Source organism: Mesoplodon mirus, assembly GCF_964341445.2.
Source record: "Mesoplodon mirus genome assembly, chromosome: 4".
NCBI lineage: Eukaryota > Metazoa > Chordata > Mammalia > Artiodactyla > Ziphiidae > Mesoplodon > Mesoplodon mirus.
In genome coordinates this window covers 173,685,206-173,706,877 of record NC_138979.1, presented here as the reverse complement: position 1 = coordinate 173,706,877, position 21,672 = coordinate 173,685,206, and the positions used below count along the sequence as shown (strand labels likewise).

The window sequence follows — 21,672 nt, the reverse complement described above, 5'->3', positions numbered from 1 at the left end:
GGACACTCAGATTTCAGCCCTGCTTCCAAAGTCACACGGCCCCTGGGGATCGGTTTGGATTTCAGCCCTGCCTCCAAGTATGGACAATCCTCTGGTGCTTACACTCTCCCAGAGCTCGTAGAGGCAGAGCTGCGCAGCCATGAGCCATGAGCCATGAGAATGGGAGGCTCCTATGGCAGGGGCCCTGCCCCTCCCCTCGAGCATTAACAATGGGACTTCAGTGGCAGACCCAAGCTCCTTCCTGCACACACCCTGATTGTGGCTTGGACCACACTTCAGCCCCTTCAGGCTGTCTCCACACAACCAACCCCAGTCCTCTCCCCAGATAGATCTGTCCTCTGAAACCCAAGTTTCAGTGCCCAGCACCCCTGCACACACCAGCAGATGCGCATCTCAGGCTGGGGAGGGCAGAGAGGTGGCCAGGACCCTCTGTATTGGTCTCTATCTGTTCCGCTTGCTGTAAACCGGCTGCTGTACTCTTCTCTGAGCCTCTGAAGCCCCCTTTCTGTCCCAGCTGGTCTCACCACCAGTGAAGAGACTTCCCAGGGTGAGGGAATCTTTCCTCTTTCATAGCTCTCTGCCAGGGCACAGGTCCTGTCCTCATTCTTCTTCTTTTTTTTTTTTTTCTTTCATCCTATCTGGTTACGTGGTGATCTTTCTTGCACCTTTGGTTTTATGAGATCTGCTGGTGTTCAGCAGGTATTCTGTGAGAAGTGTTCCGCATGTAGATGTAGTTCTGATGTATTTGTAGGAGAAGGTGAGCTCCACATCCTTCTATTCTGGCTCTTGATCCAGCCTTTCTAATCTTTGAATATAAATACGTAGATCTAGCCCATTTTCACACTAAGTTTTTGAAATTGAAGTCTTCTTTTCACTTTGCATAAGGAATAAGAGACCAAGTTACCATTTTGGTCATGAAAGCATCATGTTTAGTGCCTCTTGGCATATAGTTATTGATCAGTTAATTTTTATTAAGTTCATTTATTCAACAAATTTACTGAGTATCTGCCACGTGCAAGGTATTGTTCTTGGTGCTTGGGATATAAGCAGCTTACAAAAAAAGACAAAATCTCTATGTTAGTGGAATTTACATTCTATGAATGAAATCCTAGAAGGCATGGTTCTTCCATTTCCCAGCTTTGCTCCTTCTCCTTTTCTTTCTCCTTTTCTCCCTTTAAAAAAGCAACTTTGGGGGCTTCCCTGGTGGTGCAGTGGTTGAGAGTCCGCCTGCCGATGCAGGGGACATGGGTTCGTGCCCCGGTCCGGGAAGATCCCACATGCTGCAAAGCGGCTGGGCCCGTGAGCCATGGCCACTGAGTCTGCGCGTCTGGAGTCTGTGCTCCGCAACGGGAGAGGCCACAACAGTGAGAGGCCCGCGTACCGCAAAAAAAAAAAAAAAAAAAAAAAAAAGCAACTTTGTTTAACATATTAGGGCTATAGTTTTCTCTTTTGATTAAGAAATGTTGTGGTCACAAATTAATCTTTCATGAAATTTGACCTTCTCTACTTCTTTCCTTTTTTAAAATTGAGATATAATTGAAATAAAATATTATGTTAGTTTCAAATGCATGACTTGATATTTGTATTCTTTCCCTTTTGTTGAAAGACAACACTATAGAGAATGTGGAATGGCTAATTATCTCCCCCTCTCTCTCCTTCCAAGTCAAAGTTCAGGCAGTACAGAGATGGATTTTAGATCATGTATGTAGTTCTGTGCCTTGCCCTACTTGTACCATTCCACAAGACGTAAAATTCTTTACTGATGACTAATTAAGTGTAAGAAAGACTCAAGAGAAGATCAAAGAGTAAGAGACTTTTTCTTTTCTGAACCTAAAGTAAATTGAATCAGTAGGTACTTTGCCTGCCAGGCTTGTTTAAAACCCACAAAGCACGAAAACACTTTCTAAAATGTATATATGGTTCTCTTTGTTAAAAAGTCATATAAATCATAGAGGAACTGAAATATTTGCTTTTGTGGTATTTTAGCCAGTTACATTCAAACTTTTCTTTTTTCTTGGAATCTCAGAGCCAAATATATCATTTTATCCATCATTAGCTGTCCATCATTAGATGTTTGAATTTCCTTTGTTACATATTTGATTAAGGATCCTCCTACACGTGCTTGAACCCCATTATCACTTGATACCTAACAGAGTAACCTAACCTTTCCTTAGGAAGGTCTGTTTTTTTTTTTAATACACTTATTTATTTTTGGCTGCGTTGGGTCTTTGTTGCTGCATGCAGGCTTTCTTGAGTTGCGCCACTTTCTCGAGTGGCGAGCAAGGGCTGCTCTTCGTTGCAGTGTCTGGGTTCTAAGCACATGGGCTTCGGTAGTTGTGGCACATGGACTCAGTACTTGTGGCTTGTGGGCTCTAGAGTGAAGGCTCAGTAGTTGTGGCACACGGGCTTAGTTTTTCCATGGCATGTGGGATATTCCCAGACCAGGGTTCGAACCCGTGTCCCCTGCATTGGCAGGAAGATTCTTAACCACTGCGCCACGAAGGAAGCCCAGGAAGCTCTGTTATAAAGTGCTTCTTCATATAGAACCGAAATTTGTTTCTCTTTCATTGCAATTCACTGGTCCTCATTTTGGGGCACCCAGAATATTTATACCTGTGATGTTTAGGTCTTTATCTGTACTCTTAATTGTCCCAGGCCCTGCAGATATTCTGGGATAAGCCTGATCACCAAAACCAAACACCCTCAGTCTTTAAACCATTCTTCATGTGACATAGTTTCAAGTCCTCTCATCATTTGCTTGTTATCAGAGCATGTTCAGAACTAAAAGTGGTATATCCTGACTGGTCTGTTCAGCAGAGTCAAGTACTTCATTACCTTTTCTCTCATATTCCAGGTCAGGATACTATAGGTCTACATATGTCATTGAAATAATTATTTCATAGGGATATAAAGCTCTACCAAAGCACAGAGCAATCATCTATCTTGAAAAGACTCCTAAATTTTTCTTTCTTTCTTGCAGTAGACTATTGCTTCTAAAATTGTGGTTAATAAGTATTTCCACTGCAAATATAATGAGTTTCATGTTTTCTTTTTTTGCAATCTTTTACTCATACAGAAAATGTTTAATTAAAAAAAAAATAAAGTGGTTAATTTGTGGCCTGAATTAAGAGCTTTTTTTTTTTTTCTTGAGTTACATGCTAACTTTTGCCATCATTTCTCTCAGAAGGTTTAGATCTAATTCTTCCCTGCACGTAGAGATCCATTAAAGCCTGAAGGATCTGTTAACAGGGCATTTTTTAAACCAAAATAAAGTCATGTCAATTTTAAACCATATCAATATTATTTTAAGTTGCTATATTTAAATCATGTAACTCACTATATATAAAGAAAATATTGATCCAAAGATTGAAAGGTCATATGCATAGAATGTTAATATGCATATATAATTGAAATTAGTGGCTTTACTTACAGTGTACTCAATTTTGCATAATAAAATTAATTTTGTATATAACAATTAAATTACTTAAAATTATCATTTTATGATAATTGAGTTTTTACAAATTTTGCTTATAGTATTTATGGATAATTATTATTCTGCTATATTTCCATTATAGGTGATTCAGCAGACATGTCAGGTAAGGAAATTAATCATTTTCCATTTTAGTCATATTGTTAAGTAATGATAGCCCACATTTTTATAGAGTAATAAGATACTTGAACTTATTTTGGATTTTTTTAAAATTAAGAATACAGCATTTTAATGTTATGATGCTGAGCCCTATCTGCAATAATACGTTTTTTTTTAAAAAAGCTAAGATATTTTGACCTTCTTAGGGTGCCCAGCATTGTTGTAAGTCATCACAAGAATTCTTCATAGTAGATACTAACTCGCCAATATCACATAGCTGGTAAGAATAAAGGTGAGGCTAAAACTTGATCTTAAATATGAATCAATAAGTTTTATTGCCTAGAAATAAATTTTTTTAAAATTTATTATTTTTATGTAACCATTTTAATTATTGCACATACTAGATCAACAGCATTTAAAGATTTGAAAATAACTTTTTATTATTGATTTTTTTTTTTTTTTGGTACGCGGGCCTCTCACTGTTGTGGCCTCTCCCATTGTGGAGCACAGGCTCCAGACGCACAGGCTTAGCGGACATGGCTCACGGGCCCAGCCGCTCCACGGCATGTGGGATCTTCCCAGACCGGGGCACGAACCCATGTCCCCTGCATCGGCAGGCGGACTCTCAACCACTGCGCCACCAGGGAAGCCCTATTATTGATTCTGACCATGGCTTTATGAAGTTAAAAAGCTGTTAGATGAACAATGCATGTCTGTTGTTTTTAGATATTATAATAACTAGGCTTTTTCCACTGTATTTCAGTTTACATAATATAGTAAGAATTAGCAGTTTGATAAGAAAACATTGATTTGATTTCTACCAATTTATGTGATTTGTATCCATTTCCCTCCCCTCCTCCAGGGTAAAGCATGATTTTGTGATTTGACTATTTAACTACAAATTTATTCAACACAGCAGGCAGGGTCCTTGCTCTCTTGGTCTACACTCAAGGGCAGGGGTTAGCAAACTACAGCCCTTGGGCCAAATCTCGTCCAGCACCTGTTTTTGTACAGCCCATGATTGAGTATAGTTTTTATTAATTTAAGTAGTTGGAAAATAACACGGGAAGAATAAGATTTCACAAAACATGAAAAGTGTATGAAATTCAGATTTCAGTATCCATAGATAAAGTTTTATTGGACACAGCCATGCTCATTCAGTTACATATTGTCTATGGCAGCTTTTGTGCTTTAATGGCAGCGTTGAATAGTTGCAACAGAGACTGTTTACAACACTCTCATTGCTTTCCACTGCTGCTTAGCACACTACAAATTGCAGTGATTCTCTTTTAAAACTTGACAGGTTTTGAGTGCTACGTGTATGGCTATTCCACAACATTTTTTTGTTGTTGAAGTATAGTTGATGTACATTATATTAGTTTCAGGTGTACAGCATTGTGATTCATTTTTTTACAGCTTATACTCCACTAAAAGTTATTACAAGATAATGGCTATAACAACCCTGTGCTATACAATATATCCTTACCTATTTTATACAAAGCAGTTCGTATCTCTTAATCTCATACCCCTAATTTGCCCCTCCCCTCTTTCCTCTCTCCTTAGGTAACCACTGGTTTGTTTTCTATGTCTGTGAGTCTGTTTCTGTTTTACATATACATTTGTTTGTATTGTTTTTTAGATTCTACATATAGGTCATGTCATACCGTATTTGTCTTTCTCTATCTGACTTACTTCACTAAATATGCTACTCTCTAGGTCCATCCACATTGCTGCCATTTTTTTGGTTTTTAACCAGTGTATATCTATCATGTCAAAACAAGGGAGGGGAAAGGAAAATAGACTTTGAATGTCAAACTATAAAGGCACAGTGAAGTGTGGATTATGTTGTTATGAAATTAGTTGGTAAAACATTGTGTTTATTATGCAATGATACTATAGCTGTGCTGAAAGAATACAATATATGTCAACATTTTTACACTAAACTTTATCACAGTATTCCCAGTTCACAGGAAAGCAAAAATCAGAAAAATTAGAAACTTTAAGACAATATCTCATCACAACAGAATTTCTTCAAAAAAATAAAAAATAAAAATAAAAAGTGGCTACAACCTAAGTAAGGTTCTGAATGACTCATTTGTTAGCTAATCAAGAAAAGCTGTTTATTACTGTGAGTTAATTAAATCGTTGATTGCAACGAACAAGTGTCCAGAGAAAATAAACTTAAGACTGTGAGCTTTTTGGCAAAAACCATTGCTAAAAGAACTGAGGACATTGGGAACAACATCAGTAGTCACTAAAAACAAGACCAAAAAAAAGGCAGATGATTTTTAATGGTTTCCCTTGGCTCTTGATGGGTTGACAAATGTTGCCAGTTGTTTATTTGAGGGATCAGTGCGGACTTTTAAGTGACTGAAGTTTGCCTCTATGAACGGAGTCCATGGAACAACTACAAAAGATAATATTTTCAAATAAGTTAAGAAAACATGAATTCAGTACAACCTGAAGTGGAATCTGCTAAGATGTATTACAGCTGATGGTGGTAAAAATATCTGTGGAGCTAGAGCAGAAAAGGGGATAGTTGATTAAATTTAAAAGGCTTATAATCATTTAAGGCATTTATGGCTATTCATTGTGTTATTTGTCAGCAGGTGGTCTGTGGAAAATATTTCAATCTGTCGTGTAATTGAACTTCAATATTTTGTTACTGAGAGTCAACAGTTAATTTTGTTTGGTCTCATAGACTTAACCATCATCAGTTCCGTTAATTTATGTTAGAAATAGAAGGTGAAAGTCCTGACTTGCCCTATCCCCACAGAAGTTCAGTGGTTTAGCAGTGGTAACATTTTTGTTGTTTTGTTTTTTGGCAATTTCTGTAGCTCAGAGCCAGGACTGAAATTTTTCTGAGTGAGAAGAACTGCCCTCAGTCTCTGTTATGGAAAACTCAGTGGCTTTGGAAATTAGTTTTTGCTGCATACTTGATAATGTCTCTTAATGATTCAACCTGAAATTACAGGTAAATTACAATTACAACCTGAAATTTCAGTTACAGTGCTTATATGTGAAACTTATACTTCAGGAAAGTCATTTGATGACAACTAATCTTTGAATCACAAGTAACGCCAAACTTCACTATATACTTCTCATACTGTCAAAAATTAGGATGAGAAGTGAGATTCCCATTCCCAAATTTGCAGCAAATGTATTTTCTGGGCTCAAGTTACAATTCCAGCAACATTTTTTAGATCCTGATACAAGCGTAGAGAAAATTTCCATATTTAAAAAATCTGTTTAAGTGTACAGTTGAGGAAATTCCACCTAACCTTCAATTTAAAGTTATTATTCTACAATGTAATACATGCTAAAAGGCAAATATAAAGACAAGACTCTAATAGAATTTTCTGAATGCCTTAAAAGTGATTAATATGCTCAATTAAAATCATATGCTTTTGGATGATATTCATATTTGACAGTACCTATCTGTGTGAGACATTTCAAAGTTGAAAATTATTATAGATCATTATCAGATGAACATTTGTAATTTTTTTTTAAATAAAGAACTCTGATTTTGAACCCCACTTAAGTGAATTATCCCCCCCAAAAAACTTCATTCTCATTATTAGATCTATATTATAAAAAATTTCATTCAATGAATTTCATCAATAAAAATTTTGTGAGGGCTTCCTTGGTGGCGCAGTGGTTGAGAGTCTGCCTGCTGATGCAGGGGACACGGGTTTGTGCCCTGGTCTGGGAAGATCCCACATGCCGCGGAGCGGCTAGGCCCGTGAGCCATGGCTGCTGAGCCTGCGTGTCCGGACCCTGTGCTCCGCAATGGGAGAGGCCACAGCAGTGGGAGGCCTGCGTACCGCAAAAAAAAAATAAATAAATTTTGTGAAAATTTGTTTTCTTTTATTACACAAGTACCTGCATAATACCTTCAATTTTGTCACTTATCTGACCCTTTACAGTGAAAGTTTTCTGACTTCTGCTTTAGAGGGAGACAGGCAATAAATAAGTACTATTTTTTCTAAATAACTTGATCTAAGATGGTGATAAATGTGATAAAAACAACAAATAGGGCGATGGCAACAAAACAGAGTGTTTTTTCAGGGGTGGTAACATTTAGCTAGGCCAAGAATGATACAAAACAATGATACCTGAAGGGTGATCTGGGGGCTCTAGGCTGAGGCCTGGTTTGGGAATCCTACAACCACCCACACATTCAGTGATTCACTAGAAGGAATCACAGGACCCAGAGATAGTTATGGTGCTGTAGCTTATTACAATGATCAGCAAGGGAAAAAGACACATCAGGTGGAGCCTAGAGGATAGAGGCACAGGCTTTCTCTGTCTCTTCCAAAACACTCCTCCAGGGCTTCCCTGGTGGCGCAGTGGTTGAGAGTCCGCCTGCTGATGCAGGGGACACGGGTTTGTGCCCCGGTCTGGGAAGATCCCACATGCCACGGAGCGGCTGGGCCCGTGAGCCATGGCCGCTGAGCCTGCGCGTCCGGAGCCTGTGCTCCGCAACGGGAGAGGCCACAACAGTGCGAGGCCCACGTACCGAAAAAAAAAAAAAAAAAAAAAAACACTCCTCCAGGAGTCACAGCCAACCTGCTTCTTCTACCAGCAGCCAAATATATCAATGCAGGTGCAGTGTTTCTGCCCAGGGAAACCCACTGAAGACTCGGACACCAAGGTTTTTACTGGGGGCTGGTCACATAGACACAAAGCCACAACTACTAAAATACCATAGTCCCAGAAGAAAGCAGGTATTCAGTGCCACCCGTGGACAAAATAACCTTATCAACATAGGGAACATTTCAAAAGTCAAGTTCTCACACACTAGCAAGCCGGCCATTCTAGTGATAGTAACCTCAGTCCTGCTTCTGTTAACTCCCTCCTGGGGAGGCCGTAAAGCTGAATCAAGAAACAGGAAGGTCTGTGTGACTGCAGTAAGGCCTCTGAGATGAACCTAGAGAGGGGCAGGAGTCAGTCACGTAGGGCTTTGCTGATCACGGAGAGGAGTTTGGATTCGTGCTAAGTGCAGAGTCAATCATTGGAGAGATTAAATTTATAATCGAATTTATAATTTGAAGCAAATGCACTTCCGTATTTTGATTATTTTACTAAAAGTACTTATGTTCTGAGACTGAATTAGCTGCTGAATTGACTTACCTATTCCTTTTTATAGGGTGCAATTCATGAAAAAAGGACAGTCCAAAGCTATGGTTTTTTAACCTAGGAAATACAGAGAACTGGGAAAACTTTTTAAGCAGTAGAAACGGGCTGGACAAGATAACTAAAAAAGAAAAAAAACAAATATAATTTTTTTCAAAGATTAGCAGTTTAATTTCTTCCATGAAATCCTGTTTAAAAAAAAAACTACTGTCTTATAAAATGATATGAACTTAATTTTTTACCAGATATATGCCTATACAGTTGAAGATTTCCTTTGTGATCTATTCAGGTGGCTTCTTACCTATTGCCTTTCTCAATTTGGATTCACTTTCTATCTCTCCTTCATATAACATAGGTAGTAAATATATCCTGGTATTTTGTAAGTGTATAATGTTTGTATATTTCTCCACATAATTATATAAAGATTTAATGTGTATCTAAAACATGCATTATTTTTTGAAAAGTTGTTTAAAGTTGTGATTACCTAATTTGCTTGTCTAAATGCTATTTTCTCAAAAGCGCAATTTGGACTATAGCCTGAGGAAGTAGTCTGTATTTTTCTCCCTTCCTTTCCTTTCTCTTCCCTTTTCTTTCTTTCTTATTAATTCAGTCTTAGTATTGAGCTATTTTTTATTAAGTACACTGTCTTTCTTTGGTACATGTTTTTCCTGTGTTTCAGAGATGAGTGTGCATCAGCCTTAGAAATGGAAACATTTGTAATAGGTGTATTACAACTTTGGGATTTTATCTTTGTTTAGCTACAGCTCCTTCTATCCACATCTGGGATGCAGTGAACAAGCAGACTTTATCTATACTAAGATGCTACCATTCAAAGGGAGTGTGTTCAGTCAGTTTCAGTGCTACTGGTAAACTCTTGCTATCTGTGGGGCTAGACCCAGAACATACAATTACCATTTGGAGATGGCAGGAAGGTAGGATTTTTTTTCTTTGTAATCTTAAAAAATAAAAATGGGGTGATAGGAATTTTCTATTTCATATTTGTGTTAACTTGGTGATTGAAACCATTATTCACTATTAAGCCCTACTCAATACCCATACACAGTTGTAGGTATGTTCCACTTTCAAAACCCAGTGAAATTGTAAACAAAGTATAAACTAATGAAAGTTATTAATATTATAAATGATTCACTGTTCTTTCAGTAAGAAACTATGCATGTAAGTGTCTTGCTAATTATTATTTGGTTGGTTATAGAGGATCTTACTCAAGAATGCAATGAATTATATTGTTAAGTGATAATGGAAGGGCAATAGGGTAATATTACTTTAAAACATTTCGGATAAAACTTTTCAGTTATATAGCCATTATAAAAAGTGAAATTCATAGAACTACACAGAAAAAAATAAGATATGGTTTTTAAAATGCCCCTTAAATTATAATAAAACTTTCCATAAATCACACATCACTTGTAAAAATATGTAAAAAGGACCCTCTACACTATTAATTGTATGGCATGTGATTGCTAGGTAGCAGTGCAAGGGACATGCCCTCTCTATTTTTGGGGGGGCCATGCCGGCGCAAGTTGTGGAATCTTAGTTCCCCGATCGGGGGCCCTCAGCACTGAAAGCGCTGAGTCTAACCACTGGACCACCAGGGAATTCCCTGCTCTCTCTTTTTATAAGCATTTATTTTTTGAACCATATATTTTCAATAACTGTTTGATCCTGTAGAAATTAGCTTAGTTCTTATACTAACCTAGAAAATTTTGTTGTATCTTTTTTATCAGGTGCCAAAATTGCCAGCAGAGCTGGTCACAACCAACGTATTTTTGTGGCAGAATTCCGACCAGATTCAGATTCCCAGTTTGTCTCTGTGGGAGTACAACATGTTAAGTTCTGGACGTTGGCAGGAAGAGCTCTTCTTAGCACAAAAGGGCTACTGAGCACACTGCAAGATGCCCGGATGCAGACCATGCTTGCTGTTGCATTTGGTGCAGTACGTCTCTTAAAATGCGTGTGGTAGTGTAACTGTGAATTACCCAAATTGGACTAGTTTGAATTTTCTTGCCTTAGATAGATGAACCACATGAATGTTGTTTATATGGCACTCTAGTCCACTCATCCTTACATATGTCCTGGTCATGCATATATTTCATCTTTCAAATGCTGATACTTTCAGAAATCAGGGACTGGGAAAGAAAGTTAACGAGGGAGAAGGATTATAAAACGTCTGAGTCCTTGGGCCACTGCCATTCTCAAAAGCCTTCATTAATTTTATAACTGTCACCCTAAATCTCCTAGGTCCTAATAATTTGTCAGAATAGGAGAAAGATAAATCATGAAACGTGATTTTTCTAGTATTTAAGGTGGTACTTGGTTTAGGATTTCCTTTGCTTCCTATCATCTTAACTCACTGCTTATTATGTAGTTGAAAGTGCTCTTGGCCTGTGTCTCCCATTAAAGGGAAGAAGGTGAGCACAGTTCCTGGTCTAGTTTACTAGAGAGAGTGTTCAAGAGCCATTGCCTCCCCTCCCCTCCCCCCTTCCACCTGGGCTTGTGGTTTACAAGGCACATCTCTTTCCGTTAATACCTTGCCCTGGCCAGGCTTTTTAAATCCTTTGGTGCATCAAAAAACTAAGTCGGTTTTCTCACTGAAGTGTTTATATGGGTATGTCATACTCGAAGGAAGAAAATTATAATTCTAGACTCTTACAGAACACTTATAGTTTTGAGACCATTGAAAGTGCTGGTTGTGCCATGTCAAACTTCAGTTAAATATTGTGGAGATTGTTAATACAAGACCAGTAATTCCTCTCCAGAAGAAAAGCTTATACATTCAAGTGTTTGACATTTAACATGCCCATGTATAGTAACTTTCTTTGCGTATAAAATTCTTATTTAGTCAATTGCCCATTCCCAATAGAAAATAAACTTGAAGATTAGACTGTTAGTCATATGTGAGGAGCCTTTAGAAATTATAAGTAAAAGAGTGATACAACTGCATGTTCATTGTTCTCTTGCCTAAATAAAAACCTTCTCAATATTTTCATTAAAAAAAAGAATATTAGTCATAACTGACTTTTTATGTTTGAAGCAACAGTGCACTCAGTGCGAATGTTTTCTTATATAACAAAATGGGTTGATGTTCAGTTTAAGCCTTTTTGAGCATCCTCTATGCTAGGGGCTATGAAGAGAGCAGGCGAAGTAAAATATTAGGTTTTACATTCCAGTTGCAGATAAGGCATGAATTAAAGATGCTCCTACATGACAAGTATTGGGTTGGCCAAAAGGTTCGTTCAGTTTTTTCTGTAAGATGGCTCTAGCATCACTTAGCTGTCTTTAACTTCATTAGAAATAATTTTGTTAGATTGTAAGTGACAGCTAGCTGTCATATCAGCGTGCACTTAAAAAAAGACATCAAAATTGGTGAATTTTTGTGTAGCCATTTTAATATTGAAGATGGAAGAAAAAAAGCAACATTTTCGGCCTATTATGCTTTATTATTTCAAGAAAGGTAAAAACACAACTGAAATGCAAAAAAAAAGATTTGTGCAGTGTATGGAGAAGGTGCTATGACTGATTGAACTTGTCAAAAGTGGTTTGTGAAGTTTTGTGCTGGAGATTTCTCGCTGGACAGTGCTCCACGGTCGGGTAGACCAGTTGAAGTTGATAGCGATCAAATCAAGACATTCATTGAGAACAATCAACATTATACCATGAGGAAGATAGCCGACATACTCAAAATATCCAAGTCAAGTGTTGAAAATCATTTGCACCAGCTTGAATCGCTTTGATATTTGGGTTTCACATAAGTTAAACGAAAAAAAACCTTGACCGTACTTCTGCATGCGATTCTCTACTTAAACATAATGACAATGTTCCATTTTTTAAATAAATTGTAGTGGGCTATGAAAAGTGGATATTGTACAATAATGTGGAACGGAAGAGATGGTGGGGCAAGCGAAATGAACCACCACCAACTACACCAAAGGCCGGTCTTCATCCAAAGAAGGTGATGTTGTGTATATGGTGGGATTGGGAGTCCTCTACTATGAGCTCCTTCTGGAAAACCAAACGATTAATTCCAACAAGTACTGCTCCCAATTAGACCAACTGAAAGGGGCACTCGACGAAAAGCATCCAGACTTAGTCAATAGAAAATACATAATCTTCCATCAGGATAACACAAGACCACGTTTCTTTGATGACCAGGCAAAAACGGTTACAGCTTGGCTGGGAAGTTCTGACTCATCTGCCGTATTCACCAGACATTGCACCTTCGGATTTCCATTTATTTAGGTATTTGCAAAATTCTCTTAATGGAAAAATTTCAATTCCCTGGAAGACTGTAAAAGGCACCTGGAACAGTTCTTTGCTCAAACAGATAAAAAGTTTTGGGAAGATGGAATTATGAAGTTGCCTGAAAAATGGCAGAAGGTGGTGGAACAAAAAGGTGAGTATGGGGCTTCCCTGGTGGCGCAGTGGTTGAGAGTCCGCCTGCCAATGTGGGGGACACGGGTTCGTGCCCCGGTCCGGGAAGATCCCACATACCGCAGAGCAGCTAGGCCCGTGAGCCATGGCTGCTGAGCCTGCACGTCCGGAGCCTGTGCTCCACAACGGGAGAGGCCACAGCAGTGAGAGGCCCGCGTACCGCAAAAAAAAAAAAAAAAAAAAGGTGAATATGTTGTTCAGTAAAGTTCTTGGTGAAAATGAAAAATGTGTCTTTTATTTTTACTTAAAAGCCGAAGGCACTTTTTGGCCAACCCAATATAATCATTGTTTTCCAAATAAAAGATATAGAGATTAAGTATAAATGCTGAGGAATTTGAAGTAATATTAAATTGTAGGGAAATTAAGCATACAAACTAGTATTCTCAGAAAGATTCAAGAAAATCTGTTTGTTTTTGATACAATCCAAAATCTTATTTTCTTATTGGTTCTTTCCATATTGTTTTTGATGAAGGATCTTATACAAGTTGCTCTAAAAGTGAAGCTAAAATGAGACAAAAATAGCACATAATGCAGGATTTGATTTCTCCAGTTTTTGCATAAATGAACTATATAACAGGATTGCAATTCTCACTTAAATCATTCTTAAGCTTTTGGTACCTTAACAGATTTATCTTATTTTGGATTCATTGCAGAAATGCATTAACTTTTACTGTTTTGATTTTAAGAAATCATGGCAAATATTAATTTTCATATACAATTTCTGAAAAACTACAACTTTGCGACAGATAATAGTTTTACTTTCCATGACAAAATACCTTATCAAACCTAATAAAAGTTATTTTCACTTCCTATTCCTATTCTTTTTTTTTAATCCCAGTTACTAATGACCTTTAAGTTATTTCTTGGGCAGCTAGAGGGAAGCAATCCAAAGAGATGATATAAACTAGAATTACAGCATTTTTGAATTGGAAGGGACCTTAGAGACCTTAGGGACTTAGAGATCCCTCATTTTACACTGAAAAAGTTGATACTCATAGAGGTTAAAAGTCTTGACCTTTAACCTTTAACCTTTAAAAGTCTTCCAGCTAATAAGCAAAAGACCTGGAAAAGGAAATGGCCCTAACAAAGCTAAGCCTTGAGTTCAGGTTTTCTGACTCTTGACTCTACTGTCTTCCCGCCATCCATGCTCTTTGTACCAAAAAGGTGACATAGTGCGACTCTCTCTCTGAGTCCACCCATGTGTCTCTCCACACGTACCCTTTTTCCTCCTAGTAAACACTTCACTTGTTTCACTACCAAAAAAAAAACAGTGACATAGGCTCACACTTACATAGAGAATTGCTGTTTGAACTCTATTTGAACTTTTCATGAGTTTATCTCCCCCTTCCCCACTCCTTTTCAGAATAACTTGACGTTTACAGGTACCATCAGTGGAGATGTCTGTGTGTGGAAAGACCACATATTGTGTAGAATCGTGGCCAAAGCTCACAACGGGCCTGTGTTTGCCATGTACACCACCCTTCGAGACGGACTTATTGTCACTGGTGGCAAGGAGAGGCCGTGAGTCCTCTTTCTTTTCACAGCCTTACTGAATATTCATGCGTCGTGATGCCTCTGGTTTGCAGTTAGTTATGTCTAGGCCACATGGATTATCCTCTGACCTTCCTCCTCATATGCTTCTCCTTTGCTGCCTTTTATGCACCTTCTTGTTGATTTTTATTTCTGGTCTTAAATCCCTCCCAGTGTTTTTCACATTGTAGATAAGTCTAAACTCCAACTGGGTGATCATTTTTCTGAGGTATGGATAGGTAGCTATCTTGCAGGTTAGGAATTGATTTTCTTAATGTCTCTCTGCCTGTATAAATATTGGCTGAGTAGTAGGTGGTGGTCTATGGGGGAATCTTTGCCATTGGACTCAGGATGCATCTCGACTGCCTGCTTTCTTTTTGGTTCAAAGTGGATACTAAGGGATAAAATTCATACTGCTGCATTAGAAAAGGATGAGAGGATACTAGAAATAAACTTTGCCTTGTTTGCTTTTGCTTGAGGCAAACTTGTTAAATAAAATTAAGACAAGACCTCAAAGTGTGTGAGGAGAGGCCTTTTTCTGAGTGGTTTTCAAATCTCCCGGTGGAAACCAGATACTTATCATTGATTTCCTACTAACATATTCATATGCATGTTAAAATGGAATGTATATGTGACCAGGAAGTAAGTACATTCCTATACAGCATTGAAAGAACCCACAAATATGCAGCAGCTTTTGCTTTTCACATAAAGGAAGACTGTATAAGAGAAAAAACCATAAATGGGCTATATTTATCTTTTGCATATTACTCTGACACTCGTGTTTCCACACCTCATCTAGTCTTGCACACTCCTGCTCACCAGTAACCTACTAAACTGTTCAGTGGCATATTTAATAATAATGGTTGGAAAGAAATGTGCTGCTCTTTTGGCCCTGAAAATATATTCTGTAGCACAGCATCTGTAATCCTGTTATCTAGCCTTGCATTTCCATTACCCTCTTAACATTAAGAATCATTTGGGGACTTCCCTGGCAGTGCAGTGGTTAGGACTTGGCACTTTCACTTCTGTGGCCCACGTTCAACCCCTGGTCAGAGAACTAAGATCCCATAAGCCGCATGCACAGCCAAAAAAAAAAAAAAATTCATTTTGCACATTTCCTCAGTCAAGAAGTATTATGAGAGAGGATATATGATGTATGGGCAGGGGGCGGTGCTAAATAAACTTATGCTAATGTCAGAAAAATAAGTGTTCATAAAATAAAATTTGCTTAAACTGAATGTTTGAGACACTGTATCTAAAAATTGCCATAGAAAGTTTAGAAGAATATAAAGATTGGAGCCTCTTTTTCTGTTCTGCTTATACTTTAGTATTTGTTTATCATAAAAATTATTTGTAATAGCCAATAATAAATGCTTCTTTTGGTTTGGGTTGTTATTTTCTTAGGTCAAAAGAAGGAGGAGCAGTCAAACTGTGGGATCAGGAACTGAGGCGATGCCGCGCCTTCAGGCTTGAGACAGGACAAGTCACAGATTGTGTCCGTTCCGTGTGCAGAGGCAAGGTAAGACGTTTGGTGAGGCATTGCAGTGCAGCAGACAGTAGAAAAGGGTTATTCCTGGGATTCTCTCACCTTCCGCCACTGGACGAAGAATAACTCAGAGACGGACTCGCGTGCCGGTTCTCTCCTGCCTCTTCTCTGCTGCTTTCTTTGCAGAAAGACAGGCAGCTGTTCTCCTAAGCACTGTATCTAAACCTCCTTATTTTCTTGCATCTGCTAATTCAACTCTGGTAGACAGCTGAATTTATTTGCCAGTTGACTCATTTTGATTAAAGCAGCTGTCTCCATGTGTTTAAAAAACACACATTGCTCTGAACAATTTGACTGTGCATGCACTCACAATAAGTGTATTTATAAATTACATACATGTATTATCCTGTCTGTGTATTAAATATTAGTTAAGCTTACTTTTATTTATAGTTATTTTTAACTAAAATACAATACTTTCTTCCTATATCCCAATGCACTTACACCTCTTTGGAGATCTTCAGACTAATAGATCATAGTCAAAGTCAAAACTTCGATGACTGGAGAAGCGAGGTGTATTCTCTTCAGCGTGGGCTCGCACATGCAGCCTGGCTCAGTGCTCTTGCAGATGCGCCTCTGGTCATAGAAAGCTTTGCATGAGCTAATGGCTGGCTTGCTACTAAATTAGTCAAAGCAAAAAATTCTCTGAAAGTATGTTATTTTGGTTTTGGACCCAAATCCAATGTGTGTATGTTGAGTTTGGGGGTGCTTCCCACACACCACCAAACAATTCTCCAACACCAGCAGCGTGTCCAAAAATTCAACTAAGTTCTGACAGTATCTACCAGAGAAGGCTTTGGATTCCACAGGTTGAAGGTTCAATCCTACAAGACCGCTCCCCTCACCACCACTTCAGATGCCACGTTCTTACCTATGCTTCCGACCGGCTGTACTTTGGGGTTCCCAACAACTCCTCCTGGACTTCAGACACCAGTCAGTTACCTGTCCTTCTGACCCACTGCCTATAAATTAGAGAGGGTTGTACGACCCCTCCTCGGGTTCAGTTATTTTGCTAGAGTGACTTACAGAGCTCAGAGAAACATGTTACTTACTGGATCACCAGTTTATTGTAAAAGGATATAACTCATGAACTGCCAGTTGTAGAACTGCACAAGGCAAGGTATATGGGGAGGGGAGAGGAGCTTCCATGACCACTCAGCCTGCATCTTCACGTGTGCAGCAACTTGCAAGCTCTCCAAACCCTGACCTTTTGGGTTTTTATGGAGGCTTCTTATATAGTCATAATTGATTAAATCTTTCACTGTTGGTAACTGATTCAACTTCTAGCCCCTCTCCCATCCCCGAGGTGGGGAGAGGAGAGAGTGAAACTGCCAGTCCCTAACCCCTAATCACATAGTTGGGTCTCCTGGCAACCAGCCCCCATCCTTTGGTGAGGTCCATAACAGAAGATACCCCTCTTTTGTTCATCACTTAGGAAATTCCAAGGGTTTTAGGAGCTTCATGCCAGTAAGCGGGGACAGACCAAATATATAGGCCATCCCCAAGTTAAAGTTTTTCGATTTTAAGATGGTGCAAAAATGATACAAATTCAGTAGAAACCGTATTTCGAATTTTGAATTTTGATCTTGCCCTGGCTAGTGATGTGTGGTACAGTCCTCTCTCGTGATGCTGGGCAGCACAGCCAGCCACAGCCCCCGGTCAGCCGCCAGGGCCAATGATCAATTCACTTACAGCCATGCTGTCTGTACTGAGACGACCACTATGTTTTTCACTTTCAGGATAGTATTCAATAAACGACATGAGGTATCCAACACTTTATTATAAAATAGGCTTTGTGTTAGATGATTTTGCCCAACTGGAGGCTCAAGTAAGTGTCCTGAGCATGTTTAAGGTAGGCCAGGCTATCATGTTTGATAGGTTAGGTGTGTCAAATGCACTTTTAACTTATGACATTTTTAACTTATGATGGGCTTATCAGATGCAACCCCATCATAAGTTGAGGAAGATCTGTATATTTCTTACTCTAAGTCACAGTATCACATAGGCCAGTAGGTCGTTCTTATAGTATTAAGAAGAGCAACTGTGGTATTCCATTAAATATATTGGCCCCACTTATGTTTCAGGGCAAGATACTAGTAGGGACAAGGAATGCTGAAATAATTGAAGTTGGAGAGAAAAATGCAGCATGTAATATTTTAGTTAACGGTCATGTGGATGGACCTATATGGGGACTGGCGACACATCCTTCCAGGGATTTTTTCCTTTCTGCTGCAGAAGATGGGACAGTGAGACTCTGGGACATTGCTGATAAAGTAGGTATAATTTTTTTAGAAGATGTTACAATTTCTAACAAGCAAAGTCCTAAATTGCTAGCACTTAAAGAACTATCTCAGCATTGTGTTGATAATTTGGGGGAGAAACTGGTTTACTTTGTAAGTACTCTGCTTAATGTAGTTCTCTGTGCTCTTTTCGTTCTTATGCAGAAGATGTTGAACAAAGTGAATTTGGGACATGCTGCTCGTACTGTGTGTTATAGCCCTGAAGGGGACATGGTGGCTATTGGAATGAAAAATGGAGAATTTATTATTTTACTTGTGAGCTCTCTAAAGATATGGGGAAAGAAGAGAGATAGACGATGTGCAATCCATGATATCAGGTTAGTCAACAAATGGAATGGTATGTCAAGGATACTCTTTAAATGACCCAGCTTGCATTTGGAAAAAAGGTCCTTAGTGCCTGTAGCATTTCAACACATCGTAAATTGTATGCTGAAATATGGCTGTTTGTATACTTATCTACTTCTCCTTACTAAATTATGAGTCCATTGGGCACCAGCCACAGTGCCTTATAATAGCAAGTATTCAGGGAACGTTTGATGAATAAGTATCACACTGGACATGTCCAGTAAGTTCATCCTGCCAAGACTTATCTTCCATCTGCCCTTAAAAGTCTGGAAAATTAGGGAGTTCCCTGGCAGTCCAGTGGTTAGGACTTGGTGCTTTCACTGCTGTGGCCCGGGTTCAATCCCTGGTCAGGGAACTAGGATACCGCAAGCTGCACAGCATGGCAAAAAAAAAAAAAAAGCCTGGAAGGGCTTCCCTGGTGGCGCAGTGGTTAAGAATCAGCCTGCCAATGCAGGGGACATAGGTTTGAGCCCTGGTCGGGGAAGATCCCACATGCTGTAGAGCAACTAAGTCCGTGCGCCACAACTACTGAGCCTGTGCTCTAGAGCCCGTGAGCCACAACTACGGAGCCTGTGTGCCGAGAGCATGTACTCCGCAACAAGAGAAGCCACCGCGATAAGAAGCCCGCACACCACAACAGAGAGTAGCCTCCGCTCACCACAACTAGAGAAAGCTCGCATGCAGCAACGAAGACCCAATGCAGCCAAAAAAAAAAAAAAAAAAAAAAGCCTGGAAAATTAAAGTTATAACCCCAAACATCTCTTAGAAAGCGTGAAAAATTAAACTTATAACCCCAAACGTCTTTTACTTCTCTTCATCTCCACTGAATATATAGTTCATTCATTTAATCCATAGTCATTGAACAGTCTATGCCCCAGATTATGAATTAAAACTTTTCTTGAGCCTTTTTCAGTGCTTAAGCTTATATTAACAGTGGTTACCATTTACTGAGCACTTCTCTGTGATCAAGATAGATTATTGAATCCAGGTCTGTCAAAAGCTTGCACTGTTTTCACCAGTAAAACCGTTTTTACAAATGAAACCTTCCTCAGATCTTCAGCATATAAAACAGTGATTATGGCTTCCCTCAGCTCTCCAGTTTCCCAAAGGTACATCAGCAAGACTTATGGAGCATTTTCAAAAAAACTGTCCCATACTGCTTTGCATCATCGATAGGCAAATAGTACTTTATTATTTTAAAATAACTTCTTCCAAGCTTCAAGTAGTATCACTTCATCTAATAACATGACATGAGTTAAGCTGGTCTGTGTCCCTTGCTATTAAGACATGATCTTTCCAGATGAAAGAATCCTATTGTACTGAATTACGTAATTTAGGAATATCTGTAAATCGTTAGTGGCTTTTTAAAAACTGAGCTATTTTTAAAGAAATTAGGAGATGAAAATTCAGGAACCACTTAATGTTGAAGTAAAATATAAACCTTTTGTTTTATGTAACAGACAAATATCAGTATACACAGTCTGTTGTGCCTATCAGGTAAATCCGTTTGAGGCCATATCACACATTATTTATCTCAAATAGTTATTTTTGAGAACTGAAAAGTCAGTGGTCTTAAATGTTTATACATTTCATGTGGTCTAATGCATCTTTTACATGTAATCTTTTGTTACATGTTCAGATTTAGTCCAGATTCCCGGTTTCTGGCAGTGGGTTCCAGTGAGAATTCAGTGGATTTTTATGACCTAACATTGGGTCCCACCCTTAACAGAATCAGCTACTGCAAAGACATTCCAAGCTTTGTCATTCAAATGGACTTCTCTGCAGATAGCAGACATCTCCAGGTACAGTACCAAGACTATGCGAATAGTCTTTACATTTTGCTAGTGAATGCGTTTAAAACTCCTCAGTTCCAGAGCTTCTCAACTCTTGCCTTTTATTCACTACTATTCACTGTTTCTGCATAAATTCTTTACTAATCTATTCTTACCAGTCCTTTTCTTCATTTTTTTTTTGCTCACAGAGTTTTGTAGTCATGTTTTAGTCTTAATAATGTTAGAAATGTAAATCAAGTAGCACTTTGCCAGTTTACTATAATCTACTTCTGGATTTTGCCTCTCACATGATGGAATTGTTCCATTTTAATATTATGAAAGGTCTCCACTGGTTGCTATAAACGGCATGTCTATGAAGTGCCTTCAGGAAAACACCTTATGGATCAGGCTGCCATTGACAGAATTACTTGGGCTACATGGACAAGGTAAATATTTCATATATCAGGAGGGAAGATAGGAAAACTGGAAAATCCTATTTCTGAACAGTTAGAGCCATTCCCACTAAGGAACAGTAATTGAGGTTTAAGTTTTTGTTAGCATCTTGAATTCTTCCTAAGAAGAGAATGATATACTTACTCATGCTGGGACCCCTTTTGATCAAATATATTTCTATGCTTTATCAGTTCTTTTAATTAAAGGAAATCAAAGTTGTGACTTTAAAGATGCCCTGATACTTCCTTAACATAAGTAGGTTTAATAACAGACAATTAAAACATGTATTGGGTACTGTTAGGCAACTGTATTATTTCCCTATCTAAAGGAATGCTGTTGATAGCAGCTGTTAGAAATGAAACCTTATAAAATGGGTTCAAATTTGCTGGCTGTAGAACAGATAACCATGCATAACCATCAATGAAAATGAAAAATGCCATCAACACTTCTAATTTTAAAATAGTTCTGGGCCTCCCTGGTGGCGCAGTGGTTGAGAGTCCGCCTGCCGATGCAGGGGATACGGGTTCGTGCCCCGGTCTGGGAGGATCCCATATG

General features: G+C 38.7%; 1 protein-coding gene across 2 annotated transcripts in view; it reads left to right on the top strand.

The window, feature by feature from the left end:
- The window catches only part of EML5 (EMAP like 5), a gene marked incomplete at its 3' end in the record, with an annotated part of 161,753 nt that overhangs the window by 138,628 nt on the left and 1,453 nt on the right, over window positions 1-21,672 (top strand). For both annotated transcript variants that reach the window (XM_082619963.1, XM_082619962.1), the window contains exons 31-39: window positions 3,576-3,596; window positions 9,484-9,657; window positions 10,471-10,679; window positions 14,538-14,695; window positions 16,109-16,223; window positions 18,332-18,520; window positions 18,692-18,864; window positions 20,532-20,694; window positions 21,007-21,110. In XM_082619963.1, coding sequence (XP_082476089.1) covers window positions 3,576-3,596; window positions 9,484-9,657; window positions 10,471-10,679; window positions 14,538-14,695; window positions 16,109-16,223; window positions 18,332-18,520; window positions 18,692-18,864; window positions 20,532-20,694; window positions 21,007-21,110 — 1,306 coding nt within the window. The remainder of the gene's footprint in view (window positions 1-3,575; window positions 3,597-9,483; window positions 9,658-10,470; window positions 10,680-14,537; window positions 14,696-16,108; window positions 16,224-18,331; window positions 18,521-18,691; window positions 18,865-20,531; window positions 20,695-21,006; window positions 21,111-21,672) is intronic.